This window comes from Oncorhynchus tshawytscha, linkage group LG18 (genome assembly GCF_018296145.1).
Source record: "Oncorhynchus tshawytscha isolate Ot180627B linkage group LG18, Otsh_v2.0, whole genome shotgun sequence".
In the NCBI taxonomy this organism is placed as follows: Eukaryota; Metazoa; Chordata; class Actinopteri; order Salmoniformes; family Salmonidae; genus Oncorhynchus; species Oncorhynchus tshawytscha.
Genome location: NC_056446.1, coordinates 9,545,529 through 9,569,004, shown reverse-complemented (window position 1 = coordinate 9,569,004; position 23,476 = coordinate 9,545,529). Strand labels below are relative to the sequence as shown.

Here is a 23,476-nt window from a genome sequence, read left to right as displayed (position 1 = left end):
ACACCTGCCTGCTGCCATTCCTGAGCAAGCTCTGTACTGGTGGTGCCCCAATCCCGCAGCTGAATCAACTTTAGGAGCTAATTTGCATGGCAAAGAGGGACTTTGCAATTAATTGCAATTCATCTGATCACTCTTCATAACATTCTGGAGTATATGCAAATTGCCATCATACAAACTGAGGTGGCAGACTTCGTGAAAATTAATATTTGTGTCATTCTCAATACTTTTGGCCAAGACTGTATATGATCAAGAGTGGGTGTGCTGTATTTCTGGCAGGCTGATCAGATTCAATGGCAGCCTAAGAGGCTGATAAGTCAGGATGCTGCCTTGTAGGCTGTCTGCAAGAATCTTTACCTATGAAAGAGCCTGCCAGGAATAAAGCTCACCCCCTGGATCAGATCTGTATCTGCCTATAAAGCACTTTGACAGGTAATCTGCCTGCAAGGAGCCTTACCTAAGAAACAGCCTACATGGAAGCATTCTGATTTATTAGCCTCTAGGGTGTTCACCAATAAAATTAGATATTAATTCAAGGTTTATACAAATATGTCCATTCAATAGGGAATTCTGTCAGAAAAACAATAGTCAAACCCCATGTCTCTCCCATATGGTGCAAACGTTACAGACAATTTAGCCTGAGAATTTAGCATGTTTAGAGTGAACAGAATGTCATCATAGGCATGATCAAAAGTGGTCACTGGTCAATAGAACTCTGACATGCTGCTCTGCAGCAGAACGGCGCTAACTTTGAACGTTAACTGACAAGCTAACTAGTGGTTGCAGGTTCGTGAGTGAAAACATAGTCATTTTCTAAATGAAATCTGCTGAATACAAAACTAAATAAGGATAAAATATATATTTATTTACTAAGCTAAGAGACTGAATTTCAATACCCACCCTCCGCGAAGACAATCTGTTCCTGTTTTCATTGTGTATTTCTGAGCCTTTCCCTTTAAATCACCATAGAAACAGCCCCTCTCAACAGAGATGAATCGCCAGTATAGGCCATCACTAGCACCTTAGAGGCTGCTGCCCTATATACATAGACTTTAAATCACAGGCCACTTTAATAATGTTGACATATTTTGCACTACTCATCTCATATGAATATACTGTATTCTATTCTACTGTATTTTAGTATATGCTGCTCCGACATTATTTTACATTTCTGTGTATTGATGTTAAATTGTTAGACATTACTTGTTAGATATTACTGCACTGTTGGAGCTAGAATCACAAGAATTTCGCTACACTGCTTAACATGTGTATGCACCAATAAAATGTGATTTGAAAGCCTAGGATCTGGAGGTGAAAATGGCGAAGATATCAAGTTGATTTTGATTAGTCCAACCAGTGAAAACACCTCCAAATAGTACCACCTCACAACGGCAAATATGGAAGAGCGACAACCAAGAGTGGCGCTGCCTAAACTAACAACGGGCACAGCAAATTAACGTTCTTATTTCATCGACACTGTCAAGTACAAGTATATTAAGGTTAAAATATTGTAGAGAACAATCTAATGATTCATTCTATGTAATTTATAAAGACATAAGGCAAAGAAAACTACGTTTTGACATTCATTTCGTAGTACACTCTTGAATTTTTCTCGACATTGTACAGCAGTGAGTGAATGCCCAACAGCCCCTGAGGCTGAAATATAATCTGATCAGCCTGTCTGGAATGGAGCTCACCCACCGTAAATGTAAATATTACCCACAAAACATGGTGTCTCTTAAAATTATACACATATAAGTTATGCAAGCTAACAACCAGCATACATAACAAGCTAGCTAACAAGACTATCTAGCTAACTAGCTAGCACACAAGAGTAGACAAGTTAGCTGCGATTGGCTGTGGTTTTGGGTGCTGCACACAGCCTTGGAGACAGAGCTGCCTGTCAGGCATGTCCAGGGCTTAATGCCCTACGAGCACATTGCGATAATTGCAAACACAGGGATCCTTGATGAGGTGGTTATCGTGCAACTGAACAAGTGCTACTTTTGATTATCTCGTGATCTCGATTAAACATTTAGTTGTCAATGATCACGAGAAAATTGTTATATTTTGTTATGTAGTGATCATGAGAAAAATAAATTGTGATCTCGACATAACAAGGGACATGTAATTTTTTTTATTCATATGCCCCCTCTTCACTTCCATAGATTCTAGAATATTTGCATGAACATTTTGTCGCCAATTGGATGGAAACCTAGTCGTAGTCAGTGTAGGTCATCAGAAGCTATTGAATATTTCTGCCAGGTGAATAAACCTATACACTGCCTTCAGATGCCATTGAGTAATGCTGCTATCTAGCCGATACCTAGGCTAGCTGCTACCCATAGCAGCATAACAGCTCAGCACATGTCCTTTACTCTCCTCATAAAATGTTGGACTTTGACCCAACATAAAATAATAACCATTAATTAGTCAGCCAGGTAAAACGTGTTATTTTCCTCACAACACAACTGCAGCTCCTTCGTAAATTAGGGTCGAGAGTGAATGTGATACCAAACAAGGGAATTTATGAGAGCAATAACCTGAAATGTGTAACACATCCACAACACACACAAAAAGCTTTGACATAATATGAAATCTTTCCTAGTCAGTTAATAAAATATATTCATTTTTTGAAGTTACAGTTTTAGTAAATGGCTAATTCAGCTCGTACAGTATCGACTCCGCATCTTTCCAACATTTTCTTCTCAGAGCTCCCATACGTCACAGTTTTGTAGGCGGGGAGGATGAGTTGACGAACAGTGAGGAAACCACCCGTACGTGTTATTTTTCTGGTCCACTAAAATGGCTGTTGTCGAGGATGGGGAATAAATAGCCCGTGAGCCTTTACACGCATATAAATCGAGGATTGAGACGACAACACCGAAGTGTGGAACATTTATAGACGTTTTACTCCAGAGGTATGTGACTGAGAATCGCCATTTCTCACGTACGAACATCAAAATGCGTCCTCCATTGATCGATGCGGTTTAATTGACAGCTCGAGCAGTTCAGAATGTTCTCTTGTTTGAGATCTGGCCGTTTAGCAAATGTCATATTCGCTGCCAAACAAATGTTATCAACTAATTACGGTCATTGACATTTATTAAAAATACAGCAATCAATAATGGTCGCAGTCAGGAACGAAAAGCTAGCTATTTATTTTATTTTAGAAGATGTTAGCGCGAGAGCGCGCTAAGCTACCATTCGATGGTTTAGGTAGCTAACGTTAACATTCGATAGGGATAAATAGATCGTTTCGAATTACACTCGATCTAAATGTTGTTGGAAATTGAAATGAGCTAGCCCCTATTGGTCGAACGAGTCATTTTTGATACATCCTGATGATGATGATGATGATGAGTTTAGTAGCCGGATGCATCGTATCAATACAACAAGTGGTGTCGCACATAAACAATGCATAATTTATGTAAATCTCTCATTTCCAAACCTTGCATTATTATTTTAAGTTATTTTGAGGTACTTTCCAAGCATATGTAATTTCTCTATGATTACTTTGCAGTACTTTTGCTTTCAGGACAGAGAAGCACAAAACATAAATAGATACAGCATACAGAAACACTGCAGTAGGTTAAACGTTCAAGATTCGTATTGATAGACAAGCCTGGCTGCGTTCACATCAGCCAATTCTGATCTTTTTTCGACTATTTGGTCTTTTGACCAATCACATCAGATCTTTTCACATCAGCTCTTTTTGTGAGCTGAATTGATTAATCAAAAGACCAATACATTTAAAAAATATATCAGAATTGTGCTGCCAGTTTAAAAGCAGTCATATTCCTTCTATATTCTCCAGGGGTCTCATTTAGAACACTGATCAATGTCAATTAAAATCTGCGTTTTAAACCATTTCACCTGTATTTTATATTGAAAGTCAAGTGTGTTTTTTTCCCATCATAGAGGGATCAGGGGTATGCAACTGTATTTGTACTTCACATAACATGCAACACATTCAGAAGAAAATAGCTTCATTTTTATCAGATGACAACATAAGTGCAACGCAATTTGGCTATCGGCCACAACTAAATTTGCTTACAGTGAAAAAGCAAGGTCTTTTTTTATCATAGAATGAAAATAGGCAGCTACATTTCCTAATGCTTTTAAGTTAATCATCCATTTTACCAGAAAAATGTAGACTGAGAAAAGGAGTGAGAGAGAAATGCAGCAAGATATTTCTTATGCATGTAATAATTTTCTCTGCTTGAAAACACACAATTCTGCTTTTAACACAACCCCTGATCCTCTGCATACCACAGATACTGTACAATGTCCAATTAGGGCTATAGTGTAACGATGTGTGCTGAGAGTCGGGAAGCAAGTTCAGGGAGCGCGTGTTTTAATAAATAAACGCAACATAATACAAGACAAGAAACACTAACCGCACACAGACATAATACAGAAACAATAACGCCTGGGGAAGTAACCAAAGGGAGTGACATATATATATATATATATATATAGGGAGGTGATGGAGTCCAGGTGAGTCTGAAGACACGCAGGCGCGCGTAACGATAGTGACAGGTGTGCGCCATAACGAGCAGCCTTGTGACCTAGAGTCCGGAGAGGGAGCACACGTGACAAATAGGCTATTCGTTGTATACCACAGATAGACAGGAAGGTCTTAACGGTTCAAACCGTCCTCACAACTAGGCCTACATCATAGTATTGACATTACCAACTGATGGTGTAATAAGGGCTTTATAAAATACATTTGATTGATTGATATTATACTCTCTAGGTCAGTGGTACCACTGGCCTATATTGGGCCTGTTTTCTCCACTGTGCTCTGTGCATGTGCCAGAGAGGCTGAGTGGTATCTCATTCTCATACATAATTCAATATCAGCAGCCACAGCCAGGGAGAATAGCCTAGTCAATAGGTTTAGCCAGGACCGCTGTATGTGGAGACAAAAGTTACAGAGCGAAACGAGAGTAGCCAAAAATAACCCACATAGAGAACAGTAGGCCTGTTATTCCCATAGGTAAGATTGCATGGTTGCAACAGTGTAATAATTGCGCCTTGTCTTCTGTCTGTGTGCGACAGCCGACAGGTTGATGGTATTGGCAGCAATGCAGCACACGGTGATGTGTTTTGATGTTTTGCTGGCTGCCTTGCCTCCATTTTCTATTCTTTGTGGCTGTTTTTAGCTGTTGTGTTACTGTTGCTGCAACAGGCCCTGGGTGTTGTGTGGTGGAATGCTGGAGGGTGTTTGTGTGTGAGAGTGCTGGAGGGCTTGTGCTGTGCTCTCTCTGTGGTGTTGGAAGGAATGCTTTCTTTACTGGCTGTCAGCCTGCCAGCACTCTCAGGCTGGTTAATCTAGACATTGTTTCATGTCATACAGAATGGGTTTATTTTTGAGCCTTGATTAAGTGCGCCCTGCCATGCATTTTAAGGTTACATTGTACACTGTAGGCTTGGCTGGCTGAATTGTAAGCTAAATTGTCTGTATTTGTCTGTATTGTGTCAGATATGTATATAGTTAGTGTGATAAAACTGACCAGTTTTATGGAGAGAGTACATTATGGATAGCGCTGGCACAATTACCGAAAAACCGTGTAACGACGGTTATGGATGAAGACCATCATGAAAAGAAACATCATAAGCCTTAAACAATCAAATGCTGACTGCAAAAATTCGCTAATTGACATTTAAAAAAAAAAAGCTAATTGATGTCAATTTGATATAAGCTGTACTCATCTAGACATGACTGCAGTCAGGAGCAGAGGAGAGGTGACCGCTATTCGAACGGTTATTACGGAGACCGCTGTCATTTGGCTGGCCAATTACCATCATCCAGAAATCGATGACCGTCACAGCCCTAATAATGCATGATGATTAATAAACTTGTGTTAATGGTTAGGCCAGGAAGATAAATCACTTAGGCATGTTGCCTACAGAGCCTAATGTCTTCCCCAAAGAGCCTGTGAATAGGGTAAGTAAGTTGTGAACATGCACTGTTGATTTTCATTTATATATTTTGGGGTTGTAATATTTTCTATGCCATTGGTGTGTTACCCGTGAAATTTCTAGTATGACTTAGGCTACTGTATATATTTTTTCTATGCCAAAAACAAATGGATAATAACATTGTATTAACACTTTATAGATCCCAGGACTAATAACGGCACATGCTTTGAGAACTAAAAAAACTAATTTAGACTAGCTACCATTTTGTGTGCCGGTAAAATAGGAAGAAGACTGTATGCATTTCCAAGCAGAGGCTATTCTCTGAGTGAGAAAATACATTAATGGCAGATGATGATAGCAGCCAGGAGAACTTGAATAAACCAAGCAAACATCTCTTTCAACTCTTCCTGCTGTGACTGCCTGGGTGAAAATCCTGTCACCAAAGTAGTGAGTGAGTGGTCTTGAGTCTCTGAGTGTGATATTGCTTGCATCTGCCAGGAGATAGCTAGGCCTGGGCCAGGTAGCACTGGAGTGAGTCGACCCACTGGCTGCCTGCCAGGATCAGATAACTAGGCTATGTGCTCTGTTATATCTCCATCTCACATGGTCACCACCCACCATAGAATTAGAATGAATAGAATGGAGCTCCCCGTGGTTAGCGGTTCCAAGCACATTCTATTAATTATATTTCTATGGTCACTGTTTCACACTGCTTTTTATATAAAATATAGATATAGTCTAGCTTTTTTATAAATGAAAGGTAGCCTATAACAAGTGAGGGGAAAAGCATGTATGTTGCTGTTATTGGTGCTAAGCTATATATTGTGTTTATTACGTTTTTGTTAGCTTCTCATGACTACTATCCTGTCTTTCTCCCACAGAACTAGAATGAGTAGAACGGGGGTTCCCATTGGAGTCAATTATGCCATAATGGGTGGTTTGGCAGCCATTTTGAGTGTACGCATTGAAGTGAAGCGGTCTATTTCTATGATCTCTCACCATGCAGGTGCAGTGGGGGTGAGGAGAAGTAGCTGCAGCCATGGACACCACCACCTCCATCAAGATGACCACTCTGGCCATCCAGAACCTCTTCAGCTACGTGGAGGAGGAGAACCTTGCAGCACTCAAGGCCCACCTGGACAAGTTCAAGGAGGTGGACGGCAGGAGTGACGTGAGTATCCTCATACTATCTAATAGGCCTACAGGTCTACAAATCTAGCTATAGTTATTATATATAGGCTGTGTTCTAACTGGCACCCTATCACCTTGTAGTGTGCTACTTTTGACCAGAGTTCTATGGGTCCTACTCAAAAGTAGTGCCCTATATACAGAATAGGGTTCCATTTGGGAAACACAGTCTAATAAATTTGGTCTAATGAAGATTGGGTCTATTACTGTATAAAGAGAGATCATTCATTGTGTTAGGTCTTTCTAAATGCTTGCCTTTGCCCCCTCCCTAACAGAATGGGCAGACACCCCTGATGCTGGCTTCAGAGCAGGGCAGTATTGAGATAGTTCAGGAGCTCATCAGGAGAGGAGCCAATGTTAACCTGGACGATGTGGTGAGTAGGAGAGCTCAATGGATAAACACACACACGTTCATTTCAAGGCCGACATGAATACATTCAGTTCAGTATGACAGTCATTGGGAATGTGCCAATCACTGTGAACTTTGCCTGAGGTCTCCATCGTAACGGTAGTCATGGTCATCTCCCTGTTTCCATGGTGACCGGTATGATGTGATGTGGTATTCTCCTTTCCTCAGGACTGCTGGTCTGCTCTGATCTGTGCTGCTAAGGAGGGCCATGTAGATGTGGTGAAGGAGCTGCTAGAAAGCAGTGCTTACATGGAACACAGAGACATGGTGAGACACTCAGTCAGTTCAACAGGCCACAATCAGTAATAACTGTAATGTGTTGGTGATTGTATAAACTTGATTTGTATGCTTGTTCAGTCCACTTCAGTTAGTACTTTCAATAAAAACAGAGTTTTTAGTCTTTGTTTCCATTGAACATGCCATAGAAATAAAGGCCTTTTAATTAATTATATGAAGAGTTCCTTGGTCCTCCTATCTTTTTGATAACCAATTTACCCCTGTTACCAAAGAGCACCTTCTGTCTACCAAAATCCACTATTGTGTACCAGAGGTGGACCGATTCTGATTTTTCAACGCCGATACGGATTATTGGAGGACCAAAAAAAGCCGAATCCAATTAATCGGCCAATTAATATTTTTTTTAAATTTTATTTAGAAAAAAAAATATATATATATATTATATTTTAAATAAATGTGTATATATATTTGTAATAATGGCAATTACAACAATACTGAATGAACACTTTTATTTTAACTTAATATAATGCATAAATAAAATCAAATAATGAAACATGTTCAATTTGGTTTAAATAATGCAAAAACACAGTGTTGGAGAAGAAAGTCAAAGTGCAATATGTGCCATGTAAAAAAGCTAACATTTAAGTTCCTTGCTCAGAACATGAGAACATATGAAAGCTGGTGGTTCCTTTTAACATGAGTCTTCAATATTCCCAGTTAAGAAGTTTTAGGTTGTAGTTATTATAGGACTATTTCTCTCTATACCATTTGTATTTCATATACCTTTGACTATTGGATGTTGTTATAGGCACTATAGTATTGCCAGCCTAATCTCGGGAGTTGATAGGCTTGAAGTCATAAACAGCGCTGTGCTTCAAGCATTGCGAAGAGCTGCTGGCAAACGCAGGAAAGTGCTGTTTGAATGAATGCTTACGAGCCTGCTGCTGCCTACCACCGCTCAGTCAGACTGCTCTATCAAATATCAAATCATTAACTTAATTCTAATAAAACTAACATACAGAAATACGAGCCTTGGGTCATTAATATGGTCAAATCCGAAATCTATCATTTCGAAAACAAAACGTTTATTATTTCAGTGAAATACGGAACCGTTCCCTTTTATCGAACGGGTGGCAACCCTAAGTCTAAATATTGCTGTTACATTGCACAACATTCAATGTTATGTCATAATTATGTAAAATTCTGGCAAATTAATTACGGTCTTTGAGAGGAAGAAATGGTCTTCACACAGTTCGCAATGAGCCAGGCGGCCCAAAATGCTGCATATACTCTGATTCTGCTTGCACTGAACGCAAGAGAAGTGACACAATTTCCCTAGTTAATATTGCCTGCTAACATGAATTTTTTTAACTACAGTTGAAGTCGGAAGTTTACATACACTTAGGTTGGAGTCATTAAAACTCATTTTTCAACCCATACATTTCTTGTCGGTTAGGAAATCTACTTTGTGCATGACACAAGTCATTTTTCCAACAATTGTTAATTCACTGTATCACAATTCCAGTGGGTCAGAAGTTTACATACACTAAATTGACTGTGCCTTTAAACAGCTTGGAAAATTCCAGAAAATGATGTCATGGCTTTAGAAGCTCCTGATAGGCTAAATGACATAATTTGAATCAATTGGAGGTGTACCCGTGGATGAATTTCAAGGCCGACCTTCAAACTCAGTGCCTCTTTGCTTGACATCATGGGAAAATCAAAAGAAATCAGCCAAGGTCAGCCAAGAATTGTAGACCTCCAGAAGTCTGGTTCATCCTTGGGGGCAATTTCCAAACGCCTGAAGGTACCACGTCCATCTGTACAAACAATTGTACACAAGTATAAACACCATGGGACCACGCAGCCGTCATACTGCTCAGGAAGGAGACGCGTTCTGTCTCCTAGAGATGAACGTACTATGGTGCGAAAAGTGCAAATCAATCCCAGAACAATAGCAAAGGACCTTGTGAAGATGCTGGAGGAAAAAGGTACAAAAGTATCTATATATGAAGTGCACCCGTCCTATATCGACATAACCTGAAAGGCCGCTCAGCAAGGAAGAAGCCACTGCTCCAAAACCGCCATAAAAAGCCAGACTACGGTTTGCAACTGCACGTGGGTACAAAGTTTGTACTTTTTGGAGAAATGTCCTCTGGTCTGATGAAACAAAAATAGAACTGTTTGGCCATAATGACCATCGATATGTTTGGAGGAATAAGGGGGAGGCTTGCAAGCTGAAGAACACCATCCCAACCGTGAAGCACGGCGGTGGCAGCACCATGTTGTGGGGGTGCTTTGCTGCAGGAGGGACTGGTGCACTTCATAAAATAGATGCCATCATGTGGGGGGGACATTATGTGGATATATTGAAGCAACATCTCAAGTCATCAGTCAGGAAGTTAAAGCTTGGTTGCAAATGGGTCTTCCAAATGGACAATGACCCGAAGCATACTTCCAAAGTTGTGGCAAAATGGCTTAAGGACAACCAAGTCAAGTTATTGGAGTGGCCATCACAAAGCCCTGACCTCAATCCTATAGAACATTTGTGGGCAGAACTGAAAATGTGTGTGCGGGCAAGGAGGCCTACATACATACCTGACTCGGTTACACCAGCTCTATCCAGAATTCATGGGCCAAAATTCACCCAACTTTTTGTGGGAAGCTTGTGGAAGGCTAGCCAAAACGTTTGACCCAAGTTAAACAATTTAAAGGCAATGCTACCAAATACTAATTGAGTGTATGTAAACTTCTGACCCACTGGGAATGTGATGAAAGAAATAACAGCTGAAATAAGTCATTCTCTACTATTATTCTGACATTTCACGTTCTTATGGTTAGGTACATTGGTGCAACGATTGTGCTTTTTTCGCGAATGCGATTTTGTTAAATCATCACCCGTTTGGTGAAGTAGGCTTTGATTCGATGATAAATTAACAGGCAATCTAATTGATTATGTGCAATGCAGGACCAGCTAGTTAAACTAGTAATATTGTCAACCATGTATAGTTAACTAGTGATTATGTTAAGATTGATAGTTTTTTAAATAATATAAGTTTAATGCTAGCTAGCAACTTACCTTGGCTCCTTGCTGCACTCGCGTAACAGGTTGTCAGCCTGCCGCGCAGTCTCCTCGTGGATTGCAGTGTAATCGGCGTCCAAAAACGCTGATTACCGATTCTTTTGAAAACTTGAAATTAATCGGCCATGCTGATTATTCGGTCGTCCTCTGTTGTGTACCTTAGCAGCGCTTCCCTACCTTCTTTTTTCTACAAAAACACATAACTATTCAATTAACATGCTTTCCAATGTACAGGCTAGGTTTGTAATGTTTTGTGTGCAAAGCCCTAAAGGTACTTGTAATGTGTGCAGGAGAATGTTTTTGTACAGCAATTGAGGTTGTGTGTTTGGTGTTCTGTAGGGAGGCTGGACGGCCCTGATGTGGACTGCCTACAAGGGCCGCGTGGAGGTAACCAAGGTTCTCCTTGACAACGGAGCCAACCCCAACACTACTGGACAGGTGAGCAGTCATCATGACCCGTCTCAGACATTTTACATTTTAGTCATTTAGCAGATGATCTTCTCCAGAGCAATCTACTGTTCGTGGTCCCGTTTGGCTCAGTTGGTAGAACATGGCACTTGCAACGCCAGGGTTGTGGGTTTGATTCGCACGGGGGACCTGTATGAAAATGTATGCACTCACTACTGTATAAGTCGCTCTGGATAAGAGCGTCTGCAAAAAATGACTAAAATGTCAAATGCATTCATCTTAAGATAGCTAGGTGAGACAATCACAGTCGTAGTAACTACATTTTCCCTCAATAATGAATATAAAACATACCAAATAACACAACAGAAACCAAAGGCACCAGAGGTGGTGGGGCACAGGAGGCACGCGTCCATCTTGTTACCCATAACTTCCAACGTATCAGACTCCATTACCCCCATGCTCCTGGAAACAACCACACCTCTGGACTGCATTCCCTCCTGTGGGCGGCCTTTAATTCATGGCTACTCCCCAAGTATTATACACATATTTATGGGTGAAGAGGGATACACTATTCCCCATGTATTATACATAGGGTAATACATCCAAAAGTAGTGCACTGTGTAGGGAGTAGGGTGCCATTTGGGACTCACACTAAGTCTCTTTTTCGCGCTCTCTCTGCCATCAGCAATACAGTGTGTACCCCATCATCTGGGCAGCAGGCAGAGGTCATGCTGAGATTGTCCAGGTCCTGCTGGAAAATGGAGCCAAGGTCAACTGCTCTGACAAGGTGAGACAACAGATTGGGCAGCATGGCTGGGCAATGCCAACCTTTGGGTTAGTGGTGGCCCAGTTTGGCCAGAAATAGTGACCTGTGCCTGTATTGATAACTGTGTGTGTGTGTGTGTGTGTGTGTGTGTGTGTGTGTGTGTGTGTGTGTGTGTGTGTCTTTCCCTCTCTCAGTACGGCACTACCCCTCTGATCTGGGCAGCCAGGAAGGGCCATTTTGACTGTGTGATGCACCTGCTGGAGAACGGCGCCGATGTGGACCAGGAGGGGGCGGTATGTCTGCAATCTACACCAGTGGTCACCAACCTTTTCTGAGTCGAGATCACTTTCTGAGTCAAAATGCATGCCGATCTACCGCTCTGATTTTTTTTATTAACATGACTTAAAAAACGTAAGCCTATGCAACATTAACCAATTAAAAACAGTACTGTAGCAATGAGGTTTGTGCAGTAAGCTATAGGCCCAATACATTATCGCTGCATATTGGCTTTGCTTGAATTTACCTGCCAATGCATTGAGGTTCAGGACATTTAAAAAAAAAAATATTTCAAAATTTGATGTAGGCTGTGTGATCACACTGGTAATAGATACATTGTTGTATTACTTGTGAGGGAGGCACAGCTGAGTGAGCATACATTTAAATAATTTGCTTTTCATTTTACTGGGCTGACGGTGCCTGCATCTGATGGTCAGTCTCAGCGGAGGGAGAGAGCAGCAGACTGAGGGTCTGTCTCTCAACATCCCTCCGGTCTACACCTCTCACTGTTTTATCATCTGCTTAAAGTCCTAGAGAACGGCTTTGTACATTAAGCGTAGTTACTCTGGATTGATTTACTATCATCGTAATCACACGGCTCTCTCTACTCCTCTCCTCATTCTATCTCTTTCCTGTCCTTCTCTGTCTCTCTTTTCTCCCTTTGTTCTGTCCCCCCCCTCTCTCTTTCCACTGTCCCTCATTCCCTCCCTCCCTCTCTCCATCCCACCCCTTGTAGAACTCAATGACAGCTCTGATTGTGGCAGTGAAGGGAGGTTTCACTGAGGTGGTGAAGGAGCTTCTGAAGAGGAACCCTAACGTGAACATGACGGAAAAGGACGGAAACACAGCGCTGATGATCGCTGCCAAGGAGGGCTACACTGAGATAGTACAGGACCTGCTGGACGCTGGCACCTACGTCAACATACCAGACAGAGTGAGCAAAGGAGCACACGCAGACACATATTTTGTATTATAGGTGCTGTATTGAGATGTGGATGTAGTGTGTATGCTGTATGGTGACCTATTGTGTGTGTGTGTGTGTGTTGTACAGAGTGGAGACACGGTGCTTATCGGGGCAGTGAGAGGAGGCCATGTGGAGATAGTGAGGGCTCTGCTGCACAAATACGCTGATATCGACATCAGAGGACAGGTAATGAGTCTGACACCTAGCTACTTCAGATAAGACACATACCGTGCATCGAAAATTGCGCCCTGTATCCTATATCAGAGGTTCTTCAACTTTTTCAGCCTGGAACCCAAATGAGAAATTCTGTGTTTTTCGGGGACCCAAGCTTATGAAAACATGCAACTATACGTACATATTGGTACATTACATTGTGGCTAGCTTAAGTCCATTCAATGGCGAGTGGGAATGACAAGTCAGTGGCTGACAGCGCATCATCTAGTGCTGAACGACAAGGCTGCATCGTGTGGGTCGCAGAGTGATCTTCAAGAAATCTGCCAAAAAAGATCCGGCAATCCACGAAGCATACGCACTCTCCCTCCCACTCGCGCTGCTGCCAAACTGATCAGAGACACAGCTGCTAAGCAGAGAGTGCACTGAACAGATTGCGCAGTTGCACTTGGCCAAATCAATTCCAGTAATTAATCAAATAATTATAAATTTACTCTGACACGTCGCGACCCAAACCCATACTTAAAAAAAGGCTGCCATATAGTGGACTACTGTTGACCAGGGCCCATAGGGAATCTGGTCAACAGTAGTGCACTATTTAGGGGATGGTATGCCATTTGAGATGGAGACACACAGTACTACATTATAGAAGAAGGTACATACAATTCAAATCAAATCAAATTTATTTATATAGCCCTTCGTACATCAGCTGATATCTCAAAGTGCTGTACAGAAACCCAGCCTAAAACCCCAAACAGCAAGCAATGCAGGTGTAGAAGCACGGTGGCTAGGAAAAACTCCCTAGAAAGGCCAAAACCTAGGAAGAAACCTAGAGAGGAACCAGGCTATGTGGGGTGGCCAGTCCTCTTCTGGCTGTGCCGGGTGGAGATTATAACAGAACATGGCCAAGATGTTCAAATGTTCATAAATGATCAGCATGTTCGAATAATAAGAAGGCAGAACAGTTGAAACTGGGGCAGCAGCAGCAAAAGAGAGAATTAGAGAGAGCGGCCAGGTGGACTGGGGACAGCAAGGAGTCATCATGTCAGGTAATCCTGGGGCATGGTCCTAGGGCTCAGGTCCTCCTCCGAGAGAAGGAGAGAATTAGAGAACGCACACTTAGATTCACACAGGACACCGAATAGGACAGGAGAAGTACTCCAGATATAACAAACTGACCCTAGCCCCCCGACACATAAACTACTGCAGCATAAATACTGGAGGCTGAGACAGGAGGGGTCAGGAGGGGTCAGGAGACACTGTGGACCAATACAATTCACCTCAACTGCCTTACAACAATACATTTTGACCTCTTGTAGGATAACAAGACAGCCCTGTACTGGGCCGTGGAGAAAGGCAACGCCACCATGGTGAGAGATATCCTTCAGTGCAACCCCGACACGGAGACCTGCACCAAGGTAAGAGGCAACCATATTTCACTATGTGACAACCTAGACACATACACAGCCACCTACTGTAGTCACTGTTCTCCAAACCATAATCATGTGTTTTTTTGTCTCAGGATTCAGAGAGCCCTCTGATCAAGGCCATTAAGATGAGGAATATTGACATAGTGGAGCTTCTGCTGGACAAAGGAGCCAAGGTGTCAGCTGTGGATAAGGTACAAGATATTTAGCCATTTAACCTTTATTAAACCTAGCTTCCGAACGACCTGTACAATAATCTATTACCATCCATATGTAATGTATAATAAACCATATACATGGCACACAGAATGTCAAAAAGAAACAAGTTATGTAGATATAAGTCTGATCCTACCTGTCTCCCGCTAGAGAGGCGACACCCCTCTCCACATCGCCATACGTGGCCGGAGCCGCAGGCTGGCGGAGCTCCTCCTCCGTAACCCGAAAGATGGCCGCCTGCTGTACCGGCCCAACAAGGCCGGTGAGACACCCTACAACATCGACTGCAGCCACCAGAAGAGCATCCTCACCCAGATCTTTGGAGCCCGTGAGTATCCTTTCTCTCCGGAAGCTGGGCCAGTGACTTTCGGCGGTGGAAATCTAGTAGAACACCATAAAGGACGTTACCTGTGTGATGGAGTTGCTAAGACTGGGGAGTCACATTTTAGCCACTGTTCTCTGACAATATTACCTATATAAATATTGTAGACTTGTAACCAAATAAACGGTAAATAATGTAGATATTGTAGCGCTGTAAGTAACCTCATTCTGTCTGTCTGTGTCCCCTCCAAGGCCACCTGTCCCCTACTGAGTCTGACGGAGACATGCTGGGTTATGACCTGTACAGCAGTGCCCTGGCAGACATCCTCAGTGAGCCCACCATGCAGCCACCCATCTGTGTGGGCTTGTATGCCCAGTGGGGCAGCGGCAAGTCCTTCCTGCTCAAGAAACTGGAAGGTAAGGAACTAAAACAGAATTAAGAGTATAATTATTATTTTTTACCCCCTTTTTCTCCCCAATTTCGTGGTATTCAATTGTTAGTAGTTACTGTCTTGTCTCATTGCTGCAACTCCCGTACGGACTCGGGAGAGGGGAAGGTCGAGAGCCATGCGTCCTTCGAAACAAAACCCTACCGCACTGCTTCTTAACACAGCGCGCATCCAGCCCCGAAGCCAGCCGCACCAATGTGTCGGAGGAAACACCGTACACGTAGCAACCTGGTCAGCGTGCACTGCGCCCGGCCCGCCACTAGGAGTTGCTAGTGCACGATGAGACAAGGATATCCCTGCCGGCCAAACCCTCCCTAACCCGGACGACGCTGGGCCAATTGTGTGCCGCCCCATGGGCTTCCTGGTCGCGGCCAGCTGCGACAGAGCCTGGGCTCGAACCCAGAGTCTCTGGTGGCACCCGGGAGGCCCCTTAAGAGTATTATTTATACCAGGGGTTCTCAGTGGGGTCTGCGGCCAGATCTCAAAATATAAATATATGTCAATTTTTTTTTTTACATTTCATTTTTTTGGTGTGTCAATTTGGAGTTACTTTTATTGTAAACAAGAATGGAATATGTTTCTAAATACTTCTACATTAATGTGGATGCTACCATGATAATGGATAATCCTGAATGAATCCTGAATATTGATGAGTGAGAAAGTTAGAGGCATAAATATCATACCTCCAAAAAATGCTAATCTCCCCTGTAATTGTAATGGTGAGAGGTTAGCATGTCTTGGGGGATCATATTTGTGCTTTTGTAACTTTTCGTAATCATGGTAGCATCCACGTTAATATAGAAGTGTTTAGAAACATATTGTATTTTTATTTACAATAAAAGTAACTCCAAAATGACACAATACATTTATTTACCATTCATTTCTACTGGGCTCAAAATAATCTGAAACACAACCAAAACAAACAGCAATACCATTCAACAAGTTTGTAGAGTCACAAACTTGATGTAATCATTGCGTGCTAGGAATATTGGACCAAATACTAAACTTTTCACTACTTCAATTCACATATATGTGAATTTGTCCCAATACTTTTGGTCCCCTAAAATAGGATGGACTATGTATAAAAAGTGCTGTAATTTATAATCGGTTCACATAAATATAAAAAATGTAATTAAATCTGACAGTCTGCACTTTAACTACCCTGGTCATTGTATCATAAAAAAAGTAATTTGTATCATTTTCATATACTTTTTGTATCATTTCCCAAAAATGTGTCACTGTCCCAATACTTTTAGAGCTCACTGTATCTCTTTCTATAAAGCAGTTTGCTTGCCATTGCTCCACTCACTTCTATAGAGGAGTCTGAGCGTTTATGATACTGCTCAAAATAATGATATGTTAAAGGAGTAGTTCACTATTTTACAACTTGATGTTAGATGGTTCCTCACCCTGAAAGTAATTTATGGGCCAAGAGAAACTGGTAATCCAGGGTGAAAGGTTCTTTAAACAGCCACTACCACCTTAGCCATCACAAGCTAACAATGGAAGTGATGGGGGCATGTGAGCATGTCTAAATCACCTGAAATCAACTGCATATTTGGTTTGATGTTACTTAAAGGTGATTTGGCCATAAAAAAAATAATAGATGCTCACATCACTTCCATTGATTGTTAGCTTGTGATGGCTAAAGTTAGCTGAAGTTTGTAGTGGCTGTTGGATTAACTTTTCTCCTGGCCAATAGATTACTTTCAGGGTGAGGAACCATCTAACATTAAGTTGTAAAATAGTGAACTACTCCTTTAACAATATCTTATACATGTTAATAATAAGATGGCTGTTAACATTAACAAATTATTTTATTAACTCATTCTCGCCTGATCTTACTCCTCATTCAACCCCTCCTTTTCTTCCCCTCTCCAGATGAGATGAAGACGTTTGCTGGCCAGCAGGTAGAGCCGTTGTTCCAGTTTTCCTGGATGGTGTTGTTCCTGTCCCTGCTGCTGTGTGGTTCTGTAGCTCTGGTCCTGGGCTTCACCGTCGACCCTAAGCTGGCCATTGCAGTCTCCCTGAGCCTGCTGGCCCTGGTCTATGTCTTCTTCGGTGAGACCGTCACTTTGTCCTCCATTTTGTATGTAGTCCAGTAGTATTAAGTTATTTTCAAGTGCCACACTAGAGGGCAGTATTATACCAGTAACAATAATGTAGTGACCTCTGGTAACAACGCAGTTAGCGAAATCAAGGAGATTCGAAAAAGGATTCATACTTTTTACTGGACTTAATGCTTGAATAAACAGTATATTAACACACAGCCTATGCACTATACTGACTGGCTTTTCCAAACCCCTTTAATGACACAGGAACAGTTTTTTTAAAACTCTGGCTGTCTTCATTTGGCCTGTAGTGGTGGTGGCTGTTAATGATCCAGTTAGGAGATAACGTTTCCCTCGCTCTGTAGTGGTGGTGTACTTCGGCAGTCGTCGTGAGGGGGAGAACTGGAACTGGGCATGGGTGATCAGTACCCGTCTGGCACGACACATTGGCTACCTGGAGCTGCTGCTCAAACTGATGTTCGTCAACCCCCCTGACCTGCCCGAACAGACCACCCGCGCACTTCCCGTCAGGTATAACACACACATCCGCACGCACGCACACACACACACACACAAACACACACAGACCACCTGTGCTCTGCCCATCTGGTACACACACCCCTCCTCACCCACCCAAAATCACTATCAAATCCCTCTTAGCAAAGCCAGAAATCTAAACTTCAATCACATGCTGTATTTATCACATCAGTCCTGGATGTAATCACTTCATTATATGCCTTGATTTGTCAATTATTTCCATATTATGTATGTAGCTCTCATGGAGACTTTATGAATTCCATATAAAGTCGTTGTAGTTTGTGTGTGACCAATGATTTAATATGTCCACTCCTCTCCCTCTACTGTTGTATCCCTGCAGGTTCCTGTTCACGGACTACAACCGTCTGTCCAGTGTGGGAGGAGAGACCAGCCTGGCAGAGATGATAGCCACCCTGTCTGATGCCTGTGAGAGGGAGTTTGGCTTCATGGCCAGCCGCCTTTTCAGGGTATTCAAGACGGAGGAATCACATGGTAAGGACCAGAGGAGGACAGACTAGTCAATTCAGTTTACTTTATTGAATCCCCTTGGGCAAATGTGTTCTACTGTTGGCACTACTTTGAGTCACTATCAGTCACTACATTCGTTAATACACAGTTTTCAGTAGGAACTAACAACAAAGGCTTGCAAACGTCCAACAGACAATACGAATGAATGTTCTTATTGAACAAGCTAAGTTAGTAGCCTACTTCCTGTTTCAAAATATTTGTATGCCCACTGAATACTTTATACCTATTGTTTTCTATGCTTTCATGATAAATTGATCATAGGCATTAAAAATACTCATTTCTGTTCTGATTGTCATTCAAAATGTATTATAGGGAAGAAGAAGTGGAAGAAGACCTGCTGCGTTCCCTCCTTCGTCATCTTCGTCTTCATCCTGGGCTGCCTGATCACTGGCATGGCCCTCCTCGCCATCTTCAAGGTTTAACTTTATTAGTCTAGCTTATTGGCCTTTTAGCATTATTGCAGGTTCTGAAATCGATGTGATTAAAAAGTCTGAATTTCTTCACCAATGTTGAATCAATAAGACAATTTCAAAATGCATAAAGGTGGACGTTGCCAACCAGACAGTGAACGCCGTGCTGATCGCCATGGCCAGCGTGGTGGGCCTGGCGCTGGTGCTCAACTGCCGGACCTGGTGGCAGGTGGCCGACTCGGTGCTAAACTCTCAGAGGAAGAGGCTGCACAGTGCCGCCAACAAGATGCACAAGCTCAAGAGCGAGGGCTTCATGAAGGTAGGGTGCACTGCAAACAGCCACACATGCATCCACATGCAAAAACAAACATGCACACATACCTGCTACCTGTCTCTACATATCTTTATATCTCGCTGTACCTCTCTCTCCTCCATCCTCAGGTGTTGAAGAATGAGGTGGAGCTGATGGCGAGGATGGCTAAGACCATCGATGGCTTCACTCAGAACCAGACGCGTCTGGCTGTCATCATAGACGGCCTGGACTCCTGTGAACAGGACAAAGTACTGCAGATGCTGGATACGGTAAGACACACACACACACATAGTCACAGGGTGATAGGGTATACCGTATCACTCTGCGCACTAACTTCTTTGAACATCTCACCCGTGTGCAACCTTTTGAGTTTTTTCCGAAAACAATCTGTCCCAAGAGAGCAAACAACACATCAGTCATAAATATTCCAGAAGCTGTCAGTAATACAATTGTCTTTAATCTGATCAATTTATTAGAGGAGCAAGGCCATCTGAACTCGCTGCTTCTTGTTTACTAATGAAATCTTTGATCTGGGGAAATAATGGGTCTTCTATGTAAGATGTCTTTGTAACGGAATAACCAACATCACTCATATGTTTAGAGTAATTCATCTAGACATTTGATAGCGGTCACAAAATGTCATATTTCAATGTCTTTTGTTCATTGGGCTAATGGAGTTATTAGCCGACTGAGCTGTAGCGGAAATAGTGAAATAGAATCGAATAGAAACAACTTACACTGCATGGCAAAAGTATGTGGACACCTCTTCAAATTAGTGGATTCATGAAATGGGTTTCCATGTCCGAGCAGCTACACACAAGCCTACGAACACCATGCGCAAAGCCAAGCGTCGTTTGGAGTGGTGTAAAGCTTGCCGACATTGGACTCTGGAGTGGAAACGCTTCACCATCTGGCAGTCCGACGTATGAATCTGGGTTTGGACAACGCTACCTGCCCTAATGCATAGTGCCTACTTTAAAGTTTGGTGGAGGAGGAATAATGGTTTTTCATGGTTCGGGGTAGGCCCCTTAGTTCCAGTGAAAGGAAGTCTTAACGCTACAGCATACAATTACTTTCTAGACGATTCTCTACTTCCAACTTTATGGCAGAAGTTTGGGTAAGGCCCTTTCATGTTTCAGCATGACAATGCCCCCGTGCAGAAAGCGAGATCCATGGTGAGATCGGTGTGGAAGAACATGACTGGCCTGCGTAGAGCCCTGACCTCAATCACATTGAACACCTTTGGGATGAATTGGAACGCCGACTGCGAGCCAGGCCTAATCGCCCAACATCAGTGCCCGACCTCACTAATGCTCTTGTGTCTGATTGGAAGCAAGTCCCTGCAGTAATGTTCCAACATCTAGTGAAAAGCCTTCCCAGAAGAGTGGAAGCTGTTACAGCATTAAAGGGGGGACCAACTCCATATTAATGTCCATAATTTTGGAATGAGATGTTCGACAAGCAGGTGTCCATATACTTTTGGCAATGTAGTGTATATATTTGAGTGGTAGCCCCAACCAAGAGATTCAAACCACTTGACGGTGTAAGAACCAACGCCGGAGATGAGAAGCAGGTATGGGGAATCAAACATTTAATCGGGAACAGACAGAACAAGACAGGAACAGCATCAGCACATGGACATATGACAATCAATGCAGAAGCAGGGAACAGAGCGGGGAACCAGACAGATATAGGGAAGATAATGACAGAGGTGATTGAGTCCAGGTGAGTCCAATAATCGCTGATGCTCGTGACTGGGGAAAGGCAGGTGTGCGTAATGATGATGGCAGGAGTGCGCAATGCTGGGGAGGGAAGGGTGGGAGCAGACGTGACAGACGGGGTTGCTAGGTGTTGAACTGAGGTCCCTTCACAGACGCAGCGAGCACCCCACACGCACAGGGCTAGCCCGCCCATTAGGCAGCCACTTAGACGGCAGGTTGACGAGGGCGGCATCGAACTGACCGAGATGCACCTCCGACAACACATACTGCTTCACATAATTCTGCCCAAAACAATGAAAATGTCTCTCTCTCAGCGGCATATGGGCCATTTAGGTGAGTGCTGATGCCTCCACATGTTAAGCAGTGCCCACTTTGCCAAAGTCAGGGCCGCAAAATATTTATCTTGCACGTGCCCAGCGTGCCTCTCTAGGGTGCTGTTGGAGAGACGCAGTGCTGTGGCAGTCCACCAACGCTCAAGTCATCTACATAAATGATGTATCCTATAGGCTACTACTCTTTCTACTATGTGGTTTTTCTGTAGCCTATAGACTTGAGACCATATTTATGACAAATAGCCAAAAGGGCGTGCCCTATCAAATAAAAATGCACTTCGATTTGAATATGACTTTGCATGTTAACAAACACCATATCCTAAAAACAGGACAAGTGAAAATAAAATGGGCAATATGGAGTAGGGCTGTGGTGGTCATGAAATGTTGTCAGCCGGTTATCGTCAAGCAAAAGACTGCCAGTCTCACGGTAATTGACCGTTAATTAACATAAACTCTTTTAGCATCTCCGGGCCTCCACACGTACAAGCCGCTGATGCACTTTGAAGCATCTACATTTTAAAAAGTCAAATCAATGTAATATACAGTGGGGCAAAAAAGTATTTAGTCAGCCACCAATTGAGCAAGTTATCCCACTTAAAAAGTTGAGAGAGGCCTGTAATTGTCATCATAGGTACACTTCAACTATGACAGACAAAATGAGAAGAAAAAAAATCCAGAAAATCACATTGTAGGATTTTTAATGAATTTATTTGCAAATTATGGTGAAAAATAAGTATAATATGTCAAATTAGTTTTGATTTAGAATGGCCCGTTATCAAATGGGCAGGAACGGGGGCAGGGGGAAAAAGACATGTCATCTGTATGCACTCCAATAGCAAATGGAGGCCACCCACTTTCCCGCCGGTCTGTTTTGTAGGTTACTTCGGTTTTATAGCGCAGCGTGTGCTTAATATGAGCAGCTGAGAAATAAATATAACAACACTTACTTCACTCCACGCATCAACCACTGTTTGAGGAGCATGCTCTCGCTGTGATATTCTGCCCACACTCTGTATGCCATGGGCTCTCCAACCTTGTTCCTGCAGCTACCCAGTACTTAATATGGGAAACCAAGTCAAGTCTGCGTGGGAACATCTACAGTAACATGTTTTTTCATTTAAATACATTTCACTAAACAGTTGACAGCCCGTCTGCTTGCTCGAGAGAGAGAGAGGAGATGGAAACGCATGGTGGTGAGACATTCTGTGTAGCTATGAAACAACATCCACACAAACCATGTTTTACACTGTTTCAACCTGCTGTTGAACTTCTTTTTTTCTAATTGATCATCACAGTGAGGTGAGTTTTAAAAGGACTATAGGCCTACTGCTTTGATGATGTGTGTTTTTGATATGATTTTCATTTGCATTGATGTCAGAGTGGCTAGAGGGACAGTAAAGTCCTGAGTACTAGGCCATTAGGACCTGATCGTCGTTAGCGAGTTGGGTACTACCAAAGCATGTCCAGAGTGCATAAAAGGAGATTACTGTGACTTAGCGGCCACATGGAATTTTACTGCGGTCAATGCTCATGACTGCCGGTGTGGTGGTAATACAGTCACCTCAACAGCCCTACTCAGGAGTGCTGTCCGGGAGTTCCACTCCGTTGGCTAAATTCTCATGAATGTAAGTAAGCCTATAAGTACCTTCTTTTTTTTTTTTACGAGCTGAACATAGCGAATAAGAAAATACTTCTGCATTTCTCGCTGTGTAAACACATTGATTCTCATTGCAAACAATTACAAC

General features: G+C 42.6%; 1 protein-coding gene across 5 annotated transcripts in view; it reads left to right on the top strand.

The window, feature by feature from the left end:
- The first annotated feature begins 2,733 nt into the window (after nt 1-2,733).
- kidins220b (kinase D-interacting substrate 220b) overlaps nt 2,734-23,476 on the top strand; it is a 42,261-nt gene continuing 21,518 nt past the window's right edge. For 4 of the 5 annotated variants that reach the window (XM_024377745.2, XM_024377741.2, XM_024377744.2 and 1 more), the window contains exons 1-19: nt 2,734-2,918; nt 6,932-7,096; nt 7,389-7,487; nt 7,691-7,789; nt 11,181-11,279; nt 11,935-12,036; nt 12,210-12,308; nt 13,028-13,225; nt 13,343-13,441; nt 14,746-14,844; nt 14,949-15,047; nt 15,220-15,397; nt 15,643-15,807; nt 17,721-17,900; nt 18,256-18,421; nt 18,768-18,919; nt 19,268-19,371; nt 19,499-19,684; nt 19,807-19,947. In XM_024377745.2, coding sequence (XP_024233513.1) covers nt 6,965-7,096; nt 7,389-7,487; nt 7,691-7,789; nt 11,181-11,279; nt 11,935-12,036; nt 12,210-12,308; nt 13,028-13,225; nt 13,343-13,441; nt 14,746-14,844; nt 14,949-15,047; nt 15,220-15,397; nt 15,643-15,807; nt 17,721-17,900; nt 18,256-18,421; nt 18,768-18,919; nt 19,268-19,371; nt 19,499-19,684; nt 19,807-19,947 — 2,397 coding nt within the window. In that variant the 5' untranslated portion in view covers nt 2,734-2,918; nt 6,932-6,964. The remainder of the gene's footprint in view (nt 2,919-6,931; nt 7,097-7,388; nt 7,488-7,690; nt 7,790-11,180; nt 11,280-11,934; nt 12,037-12,209; nt 12,309-13,027; nt 13,226-13,342; nt 13,442-14,745; nt 14,845-14,948; nt 15,048-15,219; nt 15,398-15,642; nt 15,808-17,720; nt 17,901-18,255; nt 18,422-18,767; nt 18,920-19,267; nt 19,372-19,498; nt 19,685-19,806; nt 19,948-23,476) is intronic. The other variant, XM_024377743.2, reaches the window with a different exon arrangement.